Source organism: Girardinichthys multiradiatus, chromosome 9 (assembly GCF_021462225.1).
Source record: "Girardinichthys multiradiatus isolate DD_20200921_A chromosome 9, DD_fGirMul_XY1, whole genome shotgun sequence".
Taxonomy (NCBI): domain Eukaryota; kingdom Metazoa; phylum Chordata; class Actinopteri; order Cyprinodontiformes; family Goodeidae; genus Girardinichthys; species Girardinichthys multiradiatus.
Genome location: NC_061802.1, coordinates 77,165 through 101,190, shown reverse-complemented (window position 1 = coordinate 101,190; position 24,026 = coordinate 77,165). Strand labels below are relative to the sequence as shown.

Genomic DNA, 24,026 nt, shown 5'->3' with positions numbered 1-24,026 from the left:
TTTAGTTGCCCGGAATCAGCCTCCTTTAGTTGCCCGGAATCAGCCTCCTTTAGTTGCCCGGAATCAGCCTCCTTTAGTTGCCCGGAATCAGCCTGCTTTAGTTGCCCGGAATCAGCCTGCTTTAGTTGCCCGGAATCAGCCTGCTTTAGTTGCCCGGATTCAATCTCCTTTAGTTGCCCGGAATCAGCCTGCTTTAGTTGCCCGGATTCAACCTGCTTTAGTTGCCCGGATTCAACCTGCTTTAGTTGACCGGAATCAGCCTGCTTTAGTTGCCCGGAATCAGCATGCTTTAGTTGCCCGGAATCAGCCTCCTTTAGTTGCCCGGATTCAACCTGCTTTAGTTGCCCGGAATCAGCCTGCTTTAGTTACCCGGATTCAATTTCCTTTAGTTGCCCGGAATCAGCCTGCTTTAGTTGCCCGGAATCAGCCTGCTCTAGTTGCCCGGAATCAGCATGCTTTATTTGCCCGGATTCAATTTCCTTTAGTTGCCCGGAATCAGCCTGCTTTAGTTGCCCGGAATCAACCTGCTTTAGTTGCCCGGAATCAGCCTGCTCTAGTTGCCCGGAATCAGCATGCTTTAGTTGCCCGGATTCAATTTCCTTTAGTTGCCCGGAATCAGCCTGCTTTAGTTGCCCGGAATCAACCTGCTTTAGTTGCCCGGAATCAGCCTGCTTTAGTTGCCCGGAATCAGCCTGCTCTAGTGTCCCGGAATCAGCCTGCTTTAGTTACCCGGATTCAACCTGCTTTAGTTGACCGGAATCAGCCTGCTTTAGTTGCCCGGAATCAGCCTGCTTTAGTTGCCCGGAATCAGCCTGCTTTAGTTGCCCGGAATCAGCATGCTTTAGTTGCCCGGAATCAGCCTCCTTTAGTTGCCCGGATTCAACCTGCTTTAGTTGCCCGGAATCAGCCTGCTTTAGTTGACCGGATTCAATTTCCTTTAGTTGCCCGGAATCAGCCTGCTTTAGGTGCCCGGAATCAGCCTGCTCTAGTTGCCCGGAATCAGCATGCTTTATTTGCCCGGATTCAATTTCCTTTAGTTGCCCGGAATCAGCCTGCTTTAGTTGCCCGGAATCAACCTGCTTTAGTTGCCCGGAATCAGCCTGCTCTAGTTGCCCGGAATCAGCATGCTTTAGTTGCCCGGATTCAATTTCCTTTAGTTGCCCGGAATCAGCCTGCTTTAGTTGCCCGGAATCAACCTGCTTTAGTTGCCCGGAATCAGCCTGCTTTAGTTGCCCGGAATCAGCCTGCTCTAGTGTCCCGGAATCAGCCTGCTTTAGTTAACCGGATTCAATCTCCTTTAGTTGCCCGGAATCAGCCTGCTTTAGTTGCCCGGAATCAACCTGCTTTAGTTGCCCGGAATCAGCCTGCTTTAGTTGCCCGGAATCAGCCTGCTCTAGTGTCCCGGAATCAGCCTGCTTTAGTTAACCGGATTCAATCTCCTTTAGTTGCCCGGAATCAGCCTGCTTTAGTTGCCCGGATTCAACCTGCTTTAGTTGCCCGGAATCAGCATGCTTTAGTTGCCCGGATTCAACCTGCTTTAGTTGCCCGGAATCAGCCTGCTTTAGTTACCCAGATGCAATCTCCTTTAGTTGCACGGATTCAACCTGCTTTAGTTGCCCGGAATCAGCCTGCTTTAGTTGCCCGGAATCAGCCTCCTTTAGTTGCCCGGAATCAGCCTCCTTTAGTTGCCCGGATTCAACCTGCTTTAGTTGCCCGGAATCAGCCTGCTTTAGTTGACCGGATTCAATTTCCTTTAGTTGCCCGGAATCAGCCTGCTTTAGGTGCCCGGAATCAGCCTGCTCTAGTTGCCCGGAATCAGCATGCTTTATTTGCCCGGATTCAATTTCCTTTAGTTGCCCGGAATCAGCCTGCTTTAGTTGCCCGGAATCAACCTGCTTTAGTTGCCCGGAATCAGCCTGCTCTAGTTGCCCGGAATCAGCATGCTTTAGTTGCCCGGATTCAATTTCCTTTAGTTGCCCGGAATCAGCCTGCTTTAGTTGCCCGGAATCAACCTGCTTTAGTTGCCCGGAATCAGCCTGCTTTAGTTGCCCGGAATCAGCCTGCTCTAGTGTCCCGGAATCAGCCTGCTTTAGTTAACCGGATTCAATCTCCTTTAGTTGCCCGGAATCAGCCTGCTTTAGTTGCCCGGAATCAACCTGCTTTAGTTGCCCGGAATCAGCCTGCTTTAGTTGCCCGGAATCAGCCTGCTCTAGTGTCCCGGAATCAGCCTGCTTTAGTTAACCGGATTCAATCTCCTTTAGTTGCCCGGAATCAGCCTGCCTTAGTTGCCCGGATTCAACCTGCTTTAGTTGCCCGGAATCAGCATGCTTTAGTTGCCCGGATTCAACCTGCTTTAGTTGCCCGGAATCAGCCTGCTTTAGTTACCCAGATGCAATCTCCTTTAGTTGCACGGATTCAACCTGCTTTAGTTGCCCGGAATCAGCCTGCTTTAGTTGCCCGGAATCAGCCTCCTTTAGTTGCCCGGAATCAGCCTCCTTTAGTTGCCCGGAATCAGCCTCCTTTAGTTGCCCGGAATCCGCCTGCTTTAGTTGCCCGGAATCAGCCTGCTTTAGTTGCCCGGAATCAGCCTGCTTTAGTTGCCCGGATTCAATCTCCTTTAGTTGCCCGGAATCAGCCTGCTTTAGTTGCCCGGATTCAACCTGCTTTAGTTGCCCGGATTCAACCTGCTTTAGTTGACCGGAATCAGCCTGCTTTAGTTGCCCGGAATCAGCATGCTTTAGTTGCCCGGAATCAGCCTCCTTTAGTTGCCCGGATTCAACCTGCTTTAGTTGCCCGGAATCAGCCTGCTTTAGTTACCCGGATTCCCTCTCCTTTAGTTGCACGGATTCAACCTGCTTTAGTTGCCCGGATTCAATCTCCTTTAGTTGCCCGGAATCAGCCTGCTTTAGTTGCCCGGATTCAACCTGCTTTAGTTGCCCGGATTCAACCTGCTTTAGTTGCCCGGAATCAGCCTGCTTTAGTTACCCGGAATCAGCATGCTTTAGTTGCCCGGAATCAGCCTCCTTTAGTTGCCCGGATTCAACCTGCTTTAGTTTACCGGAATCAGCCTGCTTTAGTTGCCCGGAATCAGCATGCTTTAGTTGCCCGGAATCAGCCTCCTTTAGTTGCCCGGATTCAACCTGCTTTAGTTGACCGGAATCAGCCTGCTTTAGTTGACCGGATTCAACCTGCTTTAGTTGCCCGGAATCAGCCTGCTTTAGTTGCCCGGATTCAATCTCCTTTAGTTGCCCGGAATAAGCCTGCTTTAGTTGCCTGGAATCAACCTGCTTTAGTTGCCCGGAATCAGCCTGCTTTAGTTGCCCGGAATCAGCCTGCTCTAGTTGACCGGAATCAGCCTGCTTTAGTTGCCCGGAATCAGCATGCTTTAGTTGCCCGGAATCAGCCTCCTTTAGTTGCCCGGATTCAACCTGCTTTAGTAGCCCGGAATCAGCCTGCTTTAGTTACCCGGATTCAATCTCCTTTAGTTGCACGGATTCAACCTGCTTTAGTTGCCCGGAATCAGCCTGCTTCAGTTACCCGGATTCAATCTCCTTTAGTTGCCCGGAATCAGCCTGCTTTAGTTGCCCGGATTCAATCTCCTTTAGGAGCCCGGAATCAGCCTGCTTTAGTTGCCCGGAATACGCCTCCTTTAGTTGCACGGATTCAACCTGCTTTAGTTGCCCGGAATCAGCCTGCTTTAGTTACCCGGATTCAATCTCCTTTAGTTGCCCGGAATCAGCCTGCTTTAGTTGCCCGGAATCAGCCTCCTTTAGTTGCCCGGAATCAGCCTGCTTTAGTTGCCCGGAATCAGCCTGCTTTAGTTGCCCGGATTCAATCTCCTTTAGTTGCCCGGAATCAGCCTGCTTTAGTTGCCCGGATTCAACCTGCTTTAGTTGCCCGGAATCAGCCCGCTTTAGTTGCCCGGAATCAGCCCGCTTTAGTTGCCCGGATTCAACCTGCTTTAGTTGACCGGAATCAGCCTGCTTTAGTTGCCCGGAATCAGCCTGCTTTAGTTGCCCGGAATCAGCATGCTTTAGTTGCCCGGAATCAGCCTGCTCTAGTGTCCCGGAATCAGCCTCCTTTAGTTGCCCGGATTCAACCTGCTTTAGTTGCCCGGAATCAGCCTGCTTTAGTTGCACGGATTCAACCTGCTTTAGTTGCCCGGAATCAGCCTGCTTTAGTTGCCCGGATTCAACCTGCTTTAGTTGCCCGGAATCAGCCTGCTTTAGTTGCCCGGAATCAGCCTGCTTTAGTTACCCGGAATCAGCATGCTTTAGTTGCCCGGAATCAGCCTCCTTTAGTTGCCCGGATTCAACCTGCTTTAGTTGACCGGAATCAGCCTGCTTTAGTTGCCCGGAATCAGCATGCTTTAGTTGCCCGGAATCAGCCTCCTTTAGTTGCCCGGATTCAACCTGCTTTAGTTGACCGGAATCAGCCTGCTTTAGTTGCCCGGATTCAACCTGCTTTAGTTGACCGGAATCAGCCTGCTTTAGTTGACCGGATTCAACCTGCTTTAGTTGCCCGGAATCAGCCTGCTTTAGTTGCCCGGATTCAATCTCCTTTAGTTGCCCGGAATCAGCCTGCTTTAGTTGCCTGGAATCAACCTGCTTTAGTTGCCCGGAATCAGCCTGCTTTAGTTGCCCGGAATCAGCCTGCTCTAGTTGACCGGAATCAGCCTGCTTTAGTTGCCCGGAATCAGCATGCTTTAGTTGCCCGGAATCAGCCTCCTTTAGTTGCCCGGATTCAACCTGCTTTAGTTGCCCGGAATCAGCCTGCTCTAGTTACCCGGATTCAATCTCCTTTAGTTGCACGGATTCAACCTGCTTTAGTTGCCCGGAATCAGCCTGCTTTAGTTACCCGGATTCAATCTCCTTTAGTTGCCCGGAATCAGCCTGCTTTAGTTGCCCGGAATCAGCCTCCTTTAGTTGCCCGGATTCAATCTCCTTTAGTTGCCCGGAATCAGCCTGCTTTAGTTGCCCGGAATCAGCCTCCTTTAGTTGCACGGATTCAACCTGCTTTAGTTGCCCGGAATCAGCCTGCTTTAGTTACCCGGATTCAACCTGCTTTAGTTGCCCGGAATCAGCCTCCTTTAGTTGCCCGGATTCAACCTGCTTTAGTTGACCGGAATCAGCCTGCTTTAGTTGACCGGAATCAGCCTGCTTTAGTTGCCCGGAATCAGCCTGCTTTAGTTGCCCGGATTCAATCTCCTTTAGTTGCCCGGAATCAGCCTGCTTTAGTTGCCCGGATTCAACCTGCTTTAGTTGCCCGGAATCAGCCCGCTTTAGTTGCCCGGAATCAGCCCGCTTTAGTTGCCCGGAATCAGCCCGCTTTAGTTGCCCGGATTCAACCTGCTTTAGTTGACCGGAATCAGCCTGCTTTAGTTGCCCGGAATCAGCCTCCTTTAGTTGCCCGGATTCACCCTGCTTTAGTTGACCGGAATCAGCCTGCTTTAGTTGCACGGATTCAACCTGCTTTAGTTGCCCGGAATCAGCCTGCTTTAGTTGCCCGGAATCAGCCTCCTTTAGTTGCACGGATTCAACCTGCTTTAGTTGCCCGGAATCAGCCTGCTTTAGTTACCCGGATTCAACCTGCTTTAGTTGCCCGGAATCAGCCTCCTTTAGTTGCCCGGATTCAACCTGCTTTAGTTGACCGGAATCAGCCTGCTTTAGTTGACCGGAATCAGCCTGCTTTAGTTGCCCGGAATCAGCCTGCTTTAGTTGCCCGGATTCAATCTCCTTTAGTTGCCCGGAATCAGCCTGCTTTAGTTGCCCGGATTCAACCTGCTTTAGTTGCCCGGAATCAGCCCGCTTTAGTTGCCCGGAATCAGCCCGCTTTAGTTGCCCGGAATCAGCCCGCTTTAGTTGCCCGGATTCAACCTGCTTTAGTTGACCGGAATCAGCCTGCTTTAGTTGCCCGGAATCAGCCTCCTTTAGTTGCCCGGATTCACCCTGCTTTAGTTGACCGGAATCAGCCTGCTTTAGTTGCACGGATTCAACCTGCTTTAGTTGCCCGGAATCAGCCTGCTTTAGTTGCCCGGATTCAACCTGCTTTAGTTGCCCGGAATCAGCCTGCTTTAGTTGCCCGGAATCAGCATGCTTTAGTTGCCCGGAATCAGCCTCCTTTAGTTCCCCAAATTCAACCTGCTTTAGTTGACCGGAATCAGCCTGCTTTAGTTGCCCGGAATCAGCATGCTTTAGTTGCCCGGAATCAGCCTCCTTTAGTTGCCCGGATTCAACCTGCTTTAGTTGACCGGAATCAGCCTGCTTTAGTTGCCCGGATTCAACCTGCTTTAGTTGACCGGAATCAGCCTGCTTTAGTTGACCGGATTCAACCTGCTTTAGTTGCCCGGAATCAGCCTGCTTTAGTTGCCCGGATTCAATCTCCTTTAGTTGCCCGGAATCAGCCTGCTTTAGTTGCCTGGAATCAACCTGCTTTAGTTGCCCGGAATCAGCCTGCTTTAGTTGCCCGGAATCAGCCTGCTTTAGTTACCCGGAATCAGCATGCTTTAGTTGCCCGGAATCAGCCTCCTTTAGTTGCCCGGATTCAACCTGCTTTAGTTGACCGGAATCAGCCTGATTTAGTTGCCCGGAATCAGCCTTCTTTAGTTGCATGGATTCAACCTGCTTTAGTTGCCCGGAATCAGCCTCCTTTAGTTGCCCGGATTCAACCTGCTTTAGTTGCCCGGAATCAGCCTGCTTTAGTTGCATGGATTCAACCTGCTTTAGTTGCCCGGAATCAGCCTGCTTTAGTTGCCCGGATTCAACCTGCTTTAGTTGCCCGGAATCAGCCTGCTTTAGTTACCCGGAATCAGCCTGCTTTAGTTGCCCGGAATCAGCCTGCTTTAGTTACCCGGAATCAGCATGCTTTAGTTGCCCGGAATCAGCCTCCTTTAGTTGCCCGGATTCAACCTGCTTTAGTTGACCGGAATCAGCCTGATTTAGTTGCCCGGAATCAGCCTTCTTTAGTTGCATGGATTCAACCTGCTTTAGTTGCCCGGAATCAGCCTCCTTTAGTTGCCCGGATTCAACCTGCTTTAGTTGCCCGGAATCAGCCTGCTTTAGTTGCATGGATTCAACCTGCTTTAGTTGCCCGGAATCAGCCTGCTTTAGTTGCCCGGATTCAACCTGCTTTAGTTGCCCGGAATCAGCCTGCTTTAGTTACCCGGAATCAGCATGCTTTAGTTGCCTGGAATCAGCCTCCTTTAGTTGCCCGGATTCAACCTGCTTTAGTTGACCGGAATCAGCCTGCTTTAGTTGCCCGGAATCAGCATGCTTTAGTTGCCCGGAATCAGCCTCCTTTAGTTGCCCGGATTCAACCTGCTTTAGTTGACCGGAATCAGCCTGCTTTAGTTGCCCGGAATCAGCCTGCTTTAGTTGCCCGGAATCAGCCTGCTTTAGTTGCCCGGATTCAACCTGCCTTAGTTGCCCGGAATCAGCCTGCTTTGTTGCCCGGATTCAACCTGCTTTAGTTGCCCGGATTCAACCTGCTTTAGTTGCCCGGAATCAGCCAGCTTTAGTAGATGATGAGGCCTAACCATATATTGGCGCGATTGTCTAATCCAGGGCTTTCTGTTGACCTACGTATGTCCTACCCATGAACCACCATATAAAAGATAATGACCAAAAACATAAATGAAACCAAAAATGTCCCATGATGCCGCGCTGACCTCAATGAGAATGGAAAATGCAACCATGAGTGAGGGTACTCTGTCCCAGAGTAAAATGACAACATTTAAAAGCAGGCCTCCCAGAGCCTTAAGAAAGCTTCATGTAAATGAATTCATACATCCCAGCATGTTTTACATGAACGGATTTATTATTAAAATCAATATCACACTGAGGATGAAAAATAAAACGTTAACAAAAGTAAAATTACTGCATGTCTTCCACCTGTTCTGCTCGTTTTTCTACAAAGAGACAATTTTTTTTCCACTGACAGCTGACCTGAAGGAATCTCCTCAAATCTCTCTCAGCTCAGATGCAGTTTTATTAACCTTCAGCCACTAGAACACATCAGATGACATTTAATGATTGATTTACCGATTGCTCAATTCTGCGGGGTGGAAACGTTTTCACATAAAAATGGACTGTCACGTTCTAAAAAAAGAAGAAAAAAACAAACAGAACCCTGGGGGCTGAAACTCCAACCATCTCTGCAGAATACTTCTGGTTTCAGGCTAGCAGTCGCCCATCAGTGTGCAGGAGCGATACATCTCAGGTCCAATCAGCCTGTAGGACCAAATACCCTTCAGATCCAAATGTCCTGCAGGTCCAATTTGAGGACAGATGTAGGAAAGTTCAGAGAATTGTGTCGGATCGAGTTTCACCTCAAAAATAAAAAGCTGTGCATGCTAATAAAAAAACTAAAAGGAAAACTACAACATGTGATCCTTAGCCCTGTCCACCCAATGCAGTAGACTGGTTACTTGTGTCCCTTGTTGGTCTTGAAGGACACCTGCAGGACTTTGTCTCCCAGCTGGTACCCATTCAGGCTGTGGATAGCCATGGCGGCCTCCTCGTAGTTCGCCATGGTAACAAAACCGAAACCCTTGCACTTGTTGGTGTTGAAATCACGGATCACTTTTACGTTGACGACGGCGCCGAACGGCCCAAACATCTGCCACAGCATTCCCTCGTCGGCATCCTGGCCCAGGTTATAGATGAACAGGCACCAACCGGAGGACGGGCTCCCAGAGGCTCCACCCCCTGTACCCATGTGGTCAGCAGTCATTGGAGAAAACCTGGAAGCAAAGAGGAAGTGAATAAGAGGATAGAGCAGACCAGTGAATGGGGAGGTCATCATTAGCAGCCAATCAGATCACTCCATCTCAGGTAAGTTCCAACAGTAATCTGATTACTCACCTGAACCTCTGTGCTTGATGATGGACTGGACCCCCAAAGCGCCGTGATTGACCTTGGTATGGCTGTGACATCACCATGGAGTTCCTGCCCTGATTGGGGTTAGCAGCAAACTTCACAGTGATTGGCTCAGAGCCGCCGGGCGGCACGTGTCCATTCAGGTGTTTAACTGCATCCTCGGCCTCCGACCTCTTATCATAACGAATGAAGGCCACACCCCGAGAGAGACCTGAGCAGCCAATCAGAATTCAATATATATATATATATATATATATATATATATATATATACATACACATACACATACATACATACACATATATACATATATATATATATATATGCACTGCTCAAAAAAATAAAGGGAAGACTTAAACAACACAATATAACTCCAAGTAAATCAAACTTCTGTGAAATCAAACTGTCCACTTAGGAAGCAACACTGATTAACAATTAATTTCACATCTTGTTGTTCAAATGGAAAAGACAACAGGAGGAAATCTTTGGTGATTATCAAGACACTCAATAAAGGAGTGGTTCTGCAGATGGGGACCACAGACCACTTCTCAGTACCGATGCTTTCTGGCTGATGTTTTGGTCACTTTTGAATGTTGGTGGTGCTTTCACACTCGTGGTAGCATGAGACGGACTCTACAACCCACACAAGTGGCTCAGGTAGTGCAGCTCATCCAGGATGGCGCATCAATGGGAGCTGTGGCAAGAAGGTTTGCTGTGTCTGTCAGCGTAGTGTCCAGAACCTGTAGGCGATACCAGGAAACAGGCCAGTACACCAGGAGACGTGGAGGAGACCGTAGGAGGGCAACAACCCAGCAGCAGGACCACTACCTCCACCTTTGTACAAGGAGGAACAGGAGGAGCACTGCCAGAGCCCTGCAAAATGACCTCCAGCAGGCCACAAATGTGCATGTGTCTGCACAAACGGTTAGAAACCGACTCCATGAGGATGGTATGAGGGCCTGACGTCCACAAATGGGGGTTGTGCTCACAGCCCAACACCGTGCAGGACGCTTGGCATTTGCCAGAGAACACCAGGATTGTCTAATTCACCACTGGCGCCCTGTGGTCTTCACAGATGAAAGCAGGTTCACACTGAGCACATGTGACAGACGTGACAGAGTCTGGAGACACCGTGGAGAGAGATCTGCTGCCTGCAAAATCCTTCAGCATGACCGGTTTGGCAGTGGGTCAGTAATGGTGTGGGGTGGCATTTCTTTCCATGTGATCAACAGAGGTAGCCTGACTGCCATTAGGTCCTGAGATGAGATCCTGAGACCCCTTGTGAGACCATATGCTGGTGCGGTTGGCCCTGGGTTCCTCCTAATGCAGGACAATGCTAGACCTCATGTGGCTGGAGTGTGTCAGCAGTTCCTGCAAGATGAAGACATTGAAGCTATGGACTGGCCCGCCCGTTCCCCAGACCTGAATCTGATTGAGCACATCAGGGACATCATGTCTCGCTCCATCCACACGTTGCACCACAGACTGTCCAGGAGTTGGTGGATGCTTTAGTCCAGGTCCGGGAGGAGATCCCTCAGGAGACCATCCTCCGTCTCATCAGGAGCATGTCCAGGTGTTGTAGGGAGGTCATACAGACATGTGGAGGTCACACACAATACTGAGCCTCATTTTGACTTGTTTTAAGGACATTACATCAAAGTTGGATCAGCCTCTAGTGTGTTTTTACACTTTAATTTTGTCTGTGACTCCAAATCCAGGCCTCCATTGGTTAATAAATTTAATTTCTATTGAAGATTTTTGTGTGATTTTGTTGTCAGAACATTTAACTTTATACAGAACAAAGTATTCAATGATAATATTTCATTCATTCAGATCTAGGATGTGTTATTATATTATAAAGTGTTCCCTTTATTTTTTTGAGCAGTGTAATATATATATATATATATATATATATATACACTGAAATATCCACACTTAAATTTTTGCACTGCTGGAATTCTGCAATAAGTATCAGGTGCTAAGATGTCTGACCCGTTTGCACAGTCTTGTTTGAACTGTTCAGCAAGACACTTAACTTTGGCTTCAGCTTTGGGCTGGGCTCCAGCAGCAGAGCACCAGGGAGAGCAAGAGAGACTGGACTGGGACCATTGAGGAGCTGCATGGCGCCTGGTCCAGAGCCCGGCATGTCTGCCCCAAACAGTCAACAATAAAACTGTTCCAGGTTTGTGAGGAAGGCTACATGTGCTACGCTACATTCTCTCTGACAAGCCCCATATTCTGAGACATCAATATAGGGCTCTGGGTCTGACAGAACATTCTGCTGCACTGCATTATGGATCTTGTAGTTTAATCACAGCGTAAAAAAAAATGCCAGAACTAAAACACATGGAATGACTGAAAAAATGAGAAAGAAAAAAAAACAACCGAGCAAACGTAGTTAAGACCCTCATTTATTTAAACCCTTTTATGGAAAAACGTCAGGCTATTTGGAAAACCATAGATATAGAAGTGATTGGTTATCATGTGACTTATCGTGTACATTTTGAGGCTCCATTTAGATGTGTTGATTTGGTTTATTAAAAATGGCTGAATCATAGGTTATAAGGAGAGAGACAATGCTGGGCCATAAACCATTTACATTATCAGAGCAAATGTACAAAACCAGCAGGAAATCACTTTCCATAGCAAGTTTCATGTTTATATTTAACATTCTGTGGAAAACTATTAGAACAACCAGCAGGAAGTGTGCTAATGTCTAGCTCAACAGATGCTGCATAGGGTACATGTGTATGTCTACAACTATCCCTTATTGATTTTCCGGTTTCCTGCGTCGCACACCCTTATGCATTCTGTGGAGAGAGTCCATGATGATGGGGAAAGTGAGGTGGTGTTACAGTCTGGATTAAGGCTCTCTGTAATGGTGCGTTCACACCAAACACGGATTCTGCAAATTTTTCGCCTCATTTGTGTGCTTTTGCTCGCTTGACATTCCACGTGAACTTCGCGTTGCCAAATGGCAACAAGTGGCAACGCTTCGCCGCGTCATCAAATAGGAGGAGCTTCTATCTGCTGCTTGCTGGTTTCAACTGAACATGGCGGACATGGATTTCACAGACCTAATTATGGTCTTTTACCTGTGGAGAGCCAAAAAACGCCACCGACGTCCCTGGGTTCACCAGATTCTTCAGGGACGGAAATAGTTCGGAGATTACCACCACCTACTCCAGGAGCTGCGTCTGGATGATGGTCAATTTCAGCGGTACTTCCGTCTATCCAGGACCCAGTTCGAAGATCTGCTGTCCCGCGTTTGGAGACGAATCGGCCTCTGGGACACCAACTACCGGCACTGTATCCCCGCTGCTGAACGCCTATCCATCTGTCTTCGGTGAGTAAATAAATCTCAGCTCAATAAAAAAACAGCCGATTTTTCATGTCCACATCTCCTAAATATAAGATATTTGTGCCTAAACATAACCATGCCAGGTCCTTTCTGTACTTGTCTCGGTAAAAGTAATTAGTTGAGTCATACAATTCTGGCTTGTCGCACACCGCCACTATGATCTGGTCCTCAATCTTCACTGACAACCGCTTCTTCTACGCTGCGGTCTTTCACCCTACGTCACACCACATCCGGTCCCTGATTGGTTGACGCGACGCGAATTTAGGAAAAAGTTCAGATTTTTCAACTCATCCATCGCTCTCGCTCCGCGCGCCTTCCGCACCGCGTCTTGTCTGCTTCGCACCGCCTCGTGCCATGTAAATCGACCGCTCCTATCGCAGAATCCACGTTCGGTGTGAACGCACCATTAGCTGGCTGGAGGGGATTCCCCATCTACAGGAAGTTTTTTATCTTCCATATGTTGGATCCTGCCTGTGGTGGAGCAGCGGTGGACTAAGCGCACCTTCCAGAGGCAGCCCAGCCTCTCCACAGGTGCGGGCGACTCAAGCACGCTGCAGAGCTCACTAACCTTCAACCACTGAGTCGGACCATGTCCACGACCAAGGAGGAGGTGGGAGACATTGCAATTTATCATGATAATTAATGAAAATAATCATATTTATAATCATCATGTACCAGATTTTAAAACATTTGTTTAGCATTTTAAGTGGAACCAGTTTAAGAACAAGGCCAATTCAGCCTGACTCAGTTTGTGTACCTCTGGATGACCATGCTGAGGTTTATTTTAATTCAAGTCACTAATGATATTCTCATGGCCTCAGATAACTGACTTGTGTCTGTATTGGTTCTGTTAGATCTCCTTGCTGCATTTGTTCCAGTCCATCAAAAATTCTCTTATAAAGCCTGAAACATGTTGTAAGGATCAGGGGAACAGCGCTAGGCAGGCTTAAATCTTATTTGTCTGACAGATTCCAGTTTGTTCATGTAAAAGATAAATCATCTTTAAACTCCAGGGTTAATTGTGGAGTACCACAGGGTTCAGTACTTGGGCCAATTCTCTTTACTATATACACAATACAGACCAAAAGTTTGGACACACCTTCTCATTCAAAGAGTTGTCTTTATTGTCATGACTATGAATATTGTAGCTTCACACTGAAGGCATCAAAACTATGAATTAACACATGTGGAATTATATACTGAACAAAAAAGTGTGAAACAACTGAAAATATGTCTTATATTCTAGGTTCTTCAAAGTAGCCACCTTTTGCTTTGATTACTGCTCCGCACACTCTTGGTATTCTGTTGATGAGCTTCAAGAGGTCGTCACCTGAAATGGTTTTCCAACAGTCTTGAAGGAGTTCCCAGAGATGCTTAGCACTTGTTGGCCCTTTTACCTTCACTTTGCGGTCCAGCTCACCCCAAACCATCTGGATTGGGTTCAGGTCCGGTGACTGTGGAGGCCAGGTCATCTGGCGCAGCACCCCATCACTCTCCTTCTTGGTCAAATAGCCCTTACACAGCCTGGAGGTGTGTTTGGGGTCATTGTCCTGTTGAAAAATAAATGATGGTCCAACTAAACGCAAACCGGATGGAATAGCATGCCGCTGCAAGATGCTGTGGTAGCCATGCTGGTTCAGTATGACTTCAATTTTGAATAAATACCCAACAGTGTCACCAGCAGAGCACCCCCACACCATCACACCTCCTCCTCCATGCTTCACGGTGGTAACCAGGCATGTAGAGTCCATCCGTTCACCTCTTGTGCGCCGCACAAAGACACGATGGTTGGAACCAAAGATCTCAAACTTGGACTCATCAGACTAAAGCACAGATTTCCACTGGTCTAATGTCCATTCCTTGTGTTCTTCAGCCCAAATAAGTCTCTTCTGCTTGTTGCCTGTCCTCAGCAGTGGTTTCCTAGCAGCTATTTTACCATGAAGGCCTGATTCACACAGTCTCCTCTTAACAGTTGTTCTAGAGATGTGTCTGCTGCTAGAACTCTGTGTGACATTGACCTGTTCTCTAATCTGAGCTGCTGTTAACCTGCGATTTCTGAGGCTGGTGACTCGGATTAACTTATCGTCCGCAGCAGAGGTGACTCTTGGTCTTCCTTTCCTGGGGCGGTCCTCATGTGAGCCAGTTTCTTTGTAGCGCTTGATGGTTTTTGCGACTGCACTTGGGGACACTTTCAAAGTTTTCCCAATTGTTCGGACTGATTGACCGTAATTTCTTAAAGTAATCATGGCCACTCGTTTTTCTTTACTTAGCTGCTTTTTTCTTGCCATAATACAAATTCTAACAGTCTATTCAGTAGGACTATCAGCTGTGTACTGTATCCACCTCCTGCACAACACAACTGATGGTCCCAACCCCATTTATAAGGCTTGAAATCCCACTTATTCAACCTGACAGGGCACACCTGTGAAGTGAAAACCATTTCAGGTGACTACCTCTTGAAGCTCATCAACAGAATACCAAGAGTGTGCGGAGCAGCAATCAAAGCAAAAGGTGGCTACTTTGAAGAACCTAGAATATAAGACATATTTTCAGTTGTTTCACACTTTTTTGTTCAGTATATAATTCCACATGTGTTCATTCATAGTTTTGATGCCTTCAGTGTGAAGCTACAATATTCATAGTCATGAAAATAAAGAAAACTTTTTGAATGAGAAGGTGTGTCCAAACTTTTGGTCTGTATGCTTGCATACAAGTTCAATGTTGAACTGCGTGGCCCAGCCGGTCTATCCCCCCAAAATGGATGACCCCAACAGAAATATAGGTGGCATATTCACGTCATTATAATGATCAGCACTGAGCTATGATTGAGCTCAAAGCAGCTGCTAGATGGCACCCTTTGGACCTAAAGCAGACATTGTAGAACTAAAGGGGTTCGGCTCGACAAACGTTTTAGTCGCTGATGTCATCCAAGAAGTTTTTGGTTTGCTAACATTCACTACAAACATTCCTCATGGTGTAGTCAAAATCCCTCTGTGACTACACATGACCAAGACAGATTGCTTACATTGTTACTGAATGCATAAATGTGCCGGATAACAAGTGAGGCTGCAGCTTTTTAAACTTTAAATTCGCATTTATTTATATACTTACTAAAAACACAGAGGCATCCAGGGGATTGGTGGAGCGCTATGGAAACTGAAATCAGGAAACCACTTAGTTTTAATCACAGCTCCCAGGAAGAGTCTCCAGGTTAGGCTTGTGCACTGAGGTGCAGACTGAATCTCTCTAGGTAAGGGTTTGGGTTTAGGTCCAGACAAAGTTTCTTCAGCTAAAAACTCTCCAGTGAACTTTCTGCTCTAAACGGTTCAGACAATAAAATCTTCCTGTTTTTCCTCCAAACAGTAGGTCTGGCTGAAACAAAGCAAACTGCTCCCTTAATATAACTCTGACGTTTCCTAACAGACAACAGGATGCTTTAATAAAGTTAAACACATTTTCATTTCAGTCATGATCAAACTGCTGCCATGTGTCATACACGATGATGAGGAAAGCCATAACTGCTGCATGGCACTGGTTCTAATAAAATGGGTAACTAGTTTATTAAGACTTCTTGTTGCTCCTTCACAATAAGTCTGTCAGAAGTTCCTTAATCAAAACCTTGTGTTGAACTTGGAGCTGGAGGCAGGTATACAGGTAAAGTGGGATGGAGCCACAGGATCCACATGACAAGAAGAGTTCAAGTTTACCCAAGAGACAGGCAGGCAATGAAGACCATAACATACAAACAGTCTTACTGTGGTAGAGGCTTTTATTGTGAAGTATCAGGAAGTGCATTTGACCACTCAAGTCCTAACCCTAAATAAATGAAATCAAGTCAACCTGTCGTTTAAATAAACAGAAAATAAAACTGTTAAAAAACTAAAATGAAAAAGTTTTCAGTCAACACAAACAAACTTAACTTAGTGTTTTCACCTTATTGAACAGTTATAGCTACAATAAACCAGTGTAACCCAAACTAAACCAGTTTAAACTGGTGTTGGCCAGGCTGGTTTTATTTTGGTCCTGGAGGACGTTTGGGCTCAGAACCAGACCACTCTGCTTCCTCCTTGACTGACTCTGTTGGTGTGAAAAGGGGTTTATTGTGTTTCTGTATCATTGAAATAATTTGGACAAATTTTTCTTGATGTTTGTTTTTGGGTTTAAATAAATTGAACTAATCTGGGTTCACATGCTGCATTCACTGTACCTCAGAAAGCAGAAAACCCAGAATCAGCCTGTTTCTCACCAAGAACAGAGGTTGTGTGTGAAGTTGGACCAGGCTGAGAGTTTCTAGGTTCGGTCTGCTGAGAACATGTTTATATCCAGAGACCACCAAGAACCAGAGTTTACTGTTAGAGTTCTGATCACTTCTCCTGGTTCTCAGTTAACACTGAATGCAGCAGGACTCTCTTCCAGTCTTTCAGAACCCCAGTTCCCTGTTCCTCCAGCCTTCACCTCCTGCAGAGACCTCTAAAGGCTGCGGGGCAACGGTCCCTGTGGGCCACAGTTAGGAGGCACAGCTTAAAACCAATCAGATTGAAAGTTTTCAGGAAACAGAAACTCCAAAAAGTCTGATTGTTTCAGACTAAAATGAACCGATACATTTTCTACTAATAAATTCATCAGGTCCAAGTTCAACTGGATAGGAACAGGTTAAACTGGTTAAGAATATCAAATAAAACATCTAAACCAAAACTAACTGAAAAAGCTTTGTTGTCTCTGACGTCTGAGGTTCAAACTGTCAAAAGATCAAATCGCAGCAGGAAGATTTCAGATCAGACGGGTCCTGTCCAGAACAGTACAGTCTAGCAAGGGTCACAACAGTATAGATGGGGTCCAGAAGATTGAGTCTGAGATCAGCTGTTTGAGTCAACGTGGTGTTTCAGTCACAGGATGAAGAAGAGGATGATGACGACCAGCAGGATCAGGAGCAACACACCAATTGCACACCACTGACGGCGATCTGCAGAGACACCAACCAATCACTGATCAATTAGAGGAACACCTGAGTTACACAGGTAAGAGTAGTCAACCACAGCTGGAATGATGCCGCTCCATCCAATCAGAGCTCATAATCACCAAAGTTTATTCCCAAAACAATCCGTCTTTAAACTCTATCCAATGAGTTCAGTGACTGAACCTCATCCAATCAGAGCTCAGAGTGAATAGTGGTGATTCTCTCATTTAATTCAGTTCAGCTTTATTTATATAGTACCAATTCACAACACGTTGTCCACTGTCTCTACATGCTCATCCAGGAGGAGTGAATGCTGCAAGTCACTGACTGGATGCAATCTGCTGGGTTTCCTTAGATAGAAAAACTTTTTATCCACTTAAATTTATAAGCTAACCTTGATTGTATGTAAATGGCTTAACCCTAACCCTTGTCTGCCTTGAGATGATGTGTTGTGAATATAAGCAACATAAATAAACTGAACTAAAAAGAACACATGACAAATATCCATTTATCTGAGAAAATGCTTGAAACGTTCAACATAGGCAGGTATACAGCTGCATGACAGCACTTGTACTCTTTGTTTGAGTGCTTCTAGTTTTCAGGAGGTTTCATTACAGAGACTGCTGAACTCTGACCTCATCTGTGGTGCTTGGTAACCAGAGATGTGGTCCTCAACCATCTACACCCCCTGGTGAGGTCTTCATTGGATCCACTGCAGTTCACCTACCAGCCTGGCATCGGGGTGGATGATGCCATCATCTACCTCTTGTACCGAGCTCTGACCCACCTAGAGAAGCCTGGAAGCTCTGTGTGGATCATGTTCTTTGATTTCTCCAGTGCTGTTAACACCATCCAGCTTAGTGTCTCCATCCAGCAGTTATAATGTTCAACGTAATACTCACCTTAACACTTGTTTGCTCCCAACAGACGGTTGAACAGATGTTTGCATTTTGTCCTGCCCTATCAACAGCCGAAACTGCACAATCTACTGGGTTTCATAGAACCAAGTAAGATATTTATAGTCAGTGCAATATTAACATCTCCACAGTCCTCGTCTCCATAGGTGCGGCAGTGAAAATCAAGTAGAAAACCAAATTAATATTATTAAGGAGTTTATATGAACTGAGCGTCCAGCAGTTCATTTATAGACTGTCTATAAATACTGAAAATGGTTGTATGTGACTGTACTTTTTTTCTTATTACCAATATAAATAACGGTAACAGACTAATTTATTTGAACAATTGATAAATCAAGTGAATGAATCAGTCATGGTGACTTACATTGCCAGTATCTATGAGTACAGTAGAGCAGGAATAAGTTCAATCAGGACTCAAAGTCCCTGAATTTTATCCAATCGGAGCTCAGATTGATGTGAGCTCAGTTCAAATAGGACAAACTCTCAGTTTCTGTATGAGTAACGTGTTGCCAGGCATATTACCACTTGTCATGTGTGAGACTTTGGCCAGTTTTTTCATCACATTGTCCAGGCGGGACTGAGTGTTGTCCATTTCATGCCCAAAGTCGTCCAGCATCCTGCAGGAGAAACAAGACTTGACAATCAGATTGGTTGGGTCTCAGCTGATACCGGTAATAAAACAATAATTACTGACAGCACAATATAAGAAAACATTATGATGACGACATCAGTTCCGATATCTGTCTATTTTCTTCTTTTCTCATCTGTGCTTCTTTAGTGTCTTGGACGATGTCTTCTGTGTCTGGTCTGAGCATCTGTCCAACTGGCTAAATATTACATTTGCATCAAATCAATATTTTATATCACTCAAAAAATTAAAGCCAACAGTAATTGAACTCCAAACTGTCCTTTGCGATATGAATATTGTATCACTGCTTCCCTCCAGACGCAGATATCTGCTGCCAGACTCAGGACTAATAGACTCAAACATTTATTTATTCCTACAGTGATTCGATTTTTTATAATATTTTGTGGTTCTGGTGAGTATTTTGTTACATTTTGTCTTTGTGTTTTACTGGTGGGATAATAAAGATTCTTTACCTTGAACATAGTGACATTGCCATGACGATATATTGATGATATATTGTGCAGCCTTGCTACTGACATGTAAATAAGCTCAGAACCAGAAGCTGGTTCTGATGGTAACCAGTGGTTCCACCTGCTTAGATTCTTTAACAAGAAACTATCCTTAAAAGGATAGTTTGGATTTTTTCAGGTGAGGTTCTGTGGGGTTATTGTCAGAAATGGTTCCGTTACCTGTTAGCTTGTTGGAAGTTAACAGCAGGTAAATCAACTCAGTCAACTGTTCATCACAGAACATTCTTACATTTGGTTCTGCTCCATGTGACATTGGGCCTGGCAACTGGATCAGTCCACCAGATTATCTGAACTTTTGATCTGCTGATCTGTAGAATTATTTAACAGCTACGAGACCTGAAAGCACATGAACAACTATTTTCTATGCTGCTGCGCTACAGACCCAAAATTCAGTCTACTCTGTTCTTCACAGAGCCGGACCGGACTGACGGTTGTAGCAGTTCTGGAACTATAAGGGTAAAGGCACTGTTATTAATAATGAGTTCTAAACATCTAGAACCAGAGGAGAACATATCAGCTCAGGCACTGAGATGAAGAACTGACCTTTCTGAAGATACTGATCTGTTTAGAACCGGATACATAAAATTTCAGAACCGAGTTAAAGCCCAAACAAAGGAGACTAATATATATATTTTTAAGCAATTGCGGCCTTTATTTTTCTCATTTTTTCTGACAGTGCGCTGACAGGAAATAGGTGGAGGGAAAGGGGAAGCTTCTGCAGCAAATGTCAACGGGCTGGGACTAGAACCCGTGACCGCCGCATTGAGGACTAAAGGGCGTAGTGTGAGCAGCGCGGACTCCGTGCGCACTGTCTGCAGCTTCATAGTGGAGCGTACAAATTTCTTATATTTCTGGTGACAAATTCCTACATTTCCCACACTTTCTGCCATGGCGTGTCGGTGCGACACAGAGCGGCCGTGATGCTGCGTGTCCTCGCGACCGGCCGCCAGGAGCAGAGTGTCACATATAAAACAGTTTGATGTGGGACATTTTCCTGCTGAGCAGTTTATTGTGTAGCAACGCGTACGCAGTGGTAAAAACTGAGCTTTGCAGGGACATGTCCAGCGGACGTCTGCTTTGAGTTTGCCCGTATGTCCACGGGGGTTCTGCCTCTAAGGCCTCCGTACATGGGTCTACCCCTGCGCCACCACCGCTCCCACATAGGGGACTTTCGAACTGCCACTACACACCTGAAGTACCACCCCTTTTATGAAGCTTCTCCCATATACCTGAAGGTCCCCCCACCCTTCCACCTCCACCTTTCCTCTCTGATCAGTGAAGTTCTGCAGACAGAACCTGGTTCCACACACCAAATTAATTCTGCAGGCAGAACCCAATCTTGCAGATAGAACCTGGTTGAACAGAAGCTCTTAGTTACGCAGACAGACCCAGCTAAGTGTTTGGGTTCTTACACAGCCTGTTCATCCAGCTCCATGCCGATCCGCTCTGACATGTCCTTCAGAACCCCGATGGTTCCGGACACCAGCTCCAACTGATCGTCCTGTTTCTCTGCAATAAGCTGAAACAAACAGAAAGCACGTGGTGAAGAACGGTTTCTACCTAGCTGTCAGGTTCTGGTGCTGCTCAAGTGTTCTGGTACCTGCTGCTGCATTTGCTGTTCGCCGATGAACTGAGAGTTGGCGTTCTGCAGCTGGCGGTCCAGTGGGGTGTATTTATTAGAACCAGGCTGCCAGATGGGACCCTGGGTGTCACTCGGCAGAATCTGAAGATCCAAACAAAGCGATGAATTTCAGAATCAGAACCCCTACAGAACTATCTTGCCCTCACATCACCCCAACACCATCAGGCAGTGATTTGACCAATCAGAGCCCTTGTTTCTGAATGACAATGAGAGCAGCTGGTTGGCTGATTTGTGTGTGATGTCAGCTGGACAGGTAAGAGCAGGTACCCGCTTGTTGTGTCTATCAGCAGAAGCAGCAGCAGCAGCTGGACTACACATCTGTTCCTTCATTTCCTGTGAAACACAGAGGATCAGATCAGCACCGAGACAGAACCAATTTCAGAACAACCTTGTCTGGATCAGTCTGGAAGAGTCTGTTCCTATGAACCCTCGGGTTCATAGGATCTCAGCTCACAGTCTGGGGTCCTTGAGTAACCTTGGATGACTCCACCTGACCTCGGGTGATGCCTACCTTGACGGTGCGCCGAGTGGAGATGATGAAGGCTTTCCTCTTAGTCAGTTCTGCTGCCTCTAAGTTGAACTTCTTTGGGTTCGACTCCACGATGCCTTCAGGAACCGTTAAGAAAAATGTTAAAATGTGACAACAAGGTGGAAAAACACCATAGTTATTGGACATGATGTGAAGGATACTGATGGTCTCGTCCAGGTCCTCCAGGTCCCACTCAATAGAGCGGAGGCTGTTCCTCAGTTCATTGGTGGTCCAGTCTACTTCCTCTTTGGAGGCTCCACCCTCTTCCTGCAGCAGCTCGCTCCAGCGGTGATGGAGGCTCTGAGCGGCGTGCACTGCCTTCTCCACCTCCCTGAAAACACACACAGGAAACTGAGAGTTTGAGCTAATCACATCTATGGGAGAGTCGGAGTGAACGAAGGCGGATAAGAACTGGAACGGAACCAGATCAGACCACCCTACATCCTCCTGGCTGATCCAATCTGAGTCCACCACAGTAAGCTTGATCCATTTTCATTGAGAACAGGAAATACATTTTGACTCTGAGCTGGAACACCAGAACACGACCAAAACTTTGTTTCATAGCAGTTCTGTCTTGAAAGTCAAGTAGTGACACTCCAAGCTGAGTGGAAATGTGTAAGTAGAGCGGATTTTGAATGAAATGCGCTGATCCGGTCGAGCTCCGGCTGGGACACTGGACTATCTCAACACATCATTTCTGACATTTTAAAAAACGTCTAACTCAGGAAGGTTTCTAGAATCCACAGATTCATAATTAACGCCTGCAAGATGTTTTCTGGTTGGAGTAATGACCTCAGAGTCGCTGCAGCTCCATTCAGCCAATAAATCAATGCTTTATTCTGCATCTAAGGACATAAACTTTATTCAAACGTATCTGTTAATTTTTCCTCAAACGTTTTGATGAGGGCGATCTGCTCTTCCAGGAGCTGCTGGAAGCAGAAGTCGCTGCTTCCTTTAATAACAGATTTCCTTTTAGGATTTTATGAATGCATTTGAAAGCAAACTTGGTAAAATTGTGAGATATTCAGTCTGGATGGCTGGTTTTAAATGTTCTGCTTGCAAATAAAAATACAGAACTTCTTTTATTTAAAGTTAATGGATGATAAATTTGACAACGACTAAAATAAAATGTTGGGAATATTGAATCAATGAAAAATGTTTAGCATGTTTAGCTCACCTTTGGTTCAGGGTCCATTCAAACAGCCCTACCTCCCCAGCAGAACTGTTTTCAGGGTAGATTTCTACCCACTTTGTTTGATTTGGTTCTGGTTTCTGCAGTGGAAACCCAGCATATGGTAACTGAACACTGAGGTTGGTTCTGAGCTGGGTTGAAGGACCTAAGGAGGATCTTCAGAGCACCAATCAAACATCAGGAGATCAGGAAGGGTTTAATGAGACAGGAGAACTGACTGGATTGTGTTCTCATTGACTATTAATAACCTATCAGTGACGACCTGTCTCTGCAGGCGTTCCTTCAGCACAGCTACATCAGGATCAGTCTCACCGTGGAGTCACGTTCTACAACAGAGACCCTGGTCTGGTTTAAGAGTAAAGCTTGATCTTGGACAAGTTTCAGGAACCATCAGAAAGCTCAGATCTGAGGATCTTAGAGTGCAGGAACCGTTTCTAAGATCTCTACTTAAGAAAAAAGAACCCTGAACAAAGCAGCAGAGAAAATAAATCCACTCATGAACACCTCCTCATCAAGAAAGAAAATGGAAAAACATTAAACAGAAACTATATCTATCTGCTTCTGACCCTGGATCCTTCAGACCTGATTTCAGATCTGCCCATCATTCAGATCCATCAGTAGTTAAATCCTTGGCAAATTTGAACTAATTGCTACACGGAGATGTTGCACCAGGATCTGCTGGACCTCTGGTCTGCCAGTAGGTCCCCGTCTCTCTCTGCAGGTCAGGTTCCTCCTGCTTCACCTGACTGAGCTGCACAGGTCTGCTGGTGATGCTCAGGTGTGAGTTAGTTACAGCAGAAAACCAGTTTAACCAGCGTTGGTCTTAGATGAGATCAAATGGTTCAACAATCATCCTACGTGACGTCACATGATCGTCTTTATAGCGTTTTTGTCACGTGACCTGGTTACCAGCTGATGTTCTGACTGGTTAAACTAATAAACAGTTAAACTGGTCAGACTGGTCGGTCTGAGGCTAGCTGTTGGCTGCGAAGATTCTGACCCTTTAACGACGAAGAACGGGTCTTCCATGGACATGTCTTCGGTTCTGGATCACTCCATCCCTCCGACTTTCCGGCCCGGATCCACTGATTCGGCTTGGGTTCTGATTACAGCCCGGTTCTCGTCACCGGACTCGCCGCAGCTAATTGTGCTTTGTTTACATGTAGCAACGGAAACCACCCAGCGTTGTCGCGTCCTAGTGAAGAGCTGTAGCAGTGCTGCCACCTGCTGGAAGGAGTAGAGGTGACAATGAATTTAAAAACGTGAAACTAAAGCAACACAAAGTTGTTATGAAAATAATTTATTTATTAAAGATTCAGCCGCAGAACCCTGGGACCATGGCCCAGTGTCACCCTAAGAAATACTTATCCGGATCCACAGGTTCCACGATCTCT

The 24,026-nt window shown here is 46.2% G+C and overlaps 2 protein-coding genes across 3 annotated transcripts; both read right to left on the bottom strand.

Moving 5' to 3' along the window:
* Positions 1-7,794: 7,794 nt before the first annotated feature.
* LOC124873842 (ELAV-like protein 1) lies at positions 7,795-11,022 on the bottom strand. Its single transcript, XM_047374847.1, has 3 exons — positions 10,869-11,022; positions 8,862-9,108; positions 7,795-8,740 (listed from the first exon to the last, which is right to left on the bottom strand). Exons 1-3 carry the CDS (start codon positions 11,020-11,022, stop codon positions 8,422-8,424), a joined length of 720 nt encoding a protein of 239 aa, XP_047230803.1. The 3' UTR covers positions 7,795-8,421.
* Positions 11,023-15,988: 4,966 nt separating this feature from the next.
* stx6 (syntaxin 6) lies at positions 15,989-23,834 on the bottom strand. 2 transcript variants are annotated; one of them, XM_047375750.1, is made up of 8 exons: positions 23,633-23,834; positions 21,602-21,771; positions 21,423-21,520; positions 21,179-21,244; positions 20,870-20,992; positions 20,682-20,788; positions 18,634-18,728; positions 15,989-17,200 (listed from the first exon to the last, which is right to left on the bottom strand). In XM_047375750.1, the coding sequence occupies exons 1-8, from the start codon at positions 23,665-23,667 to the stop codon at positions 17,124-17,126; spliced, it is 771 nt and encodes a 256-aa protein (XP_047231706.1). In that variant the 5' UTR covers positions 23,668-23,834; the 3' UTR covers positions 15,989-17,123. The 2 variants fall into 2 exon arrangements, with proteins under 2 accessions (XP_047231706.1, XP_047231707.1); XM_047375751.1 differs by having other exon boundaries at positions 21,423-21,517; positions 23,633-23,833.
* Between the last annotated feature and the right edge of the window lie 192 nt (positions 23,835-24,026).

Bases quoted from the DNA above. Each gene is read 5' to 3' on its own strand.
- LOC124873842 (XM_047374847.1), bottom strand. From the start codon at position 11,022: ATGCCGGGCTCTGGACCAGGCGCCATGCAGCTCCTCAATGGTCCCAGT. The intron at 9,109-10,868 runs GTCAGACATCTT...TATATATATATT, and splicing joins AAACAAGACTGTGCAAACGG to GAATTCTGATTGGCTGCTCA. The intron at 8,741-8,861 runs GTGAGTAATCAG...CTTTGCTTCCAG, and splicing joins CATCAAGCACAGAGGTTCAG to GTTTTCTCCAATGACTGCTG.
- stx6 (XM_047375750.1), bottom strand. From the start codon at position 23,667: ATGTCCATGGAAGACCCGTTCTTCGTCGTTAAAGG. The intron at 21,772-23,632 runs GTCAGAATCTTC...GTGTGTTTTCAG, and splicing joins CCGTTCTTCGTCGTTAAAGG to GGAGGTGGAGAAGGCAGTGC. The intron at 18,729-20,681 runs GTAAGAACCCAA...TTTCTCCTGCAG, and splicing joins GAGCTGGATGAACAGGCTGT to GATGCTGGACGACTTTGGGC.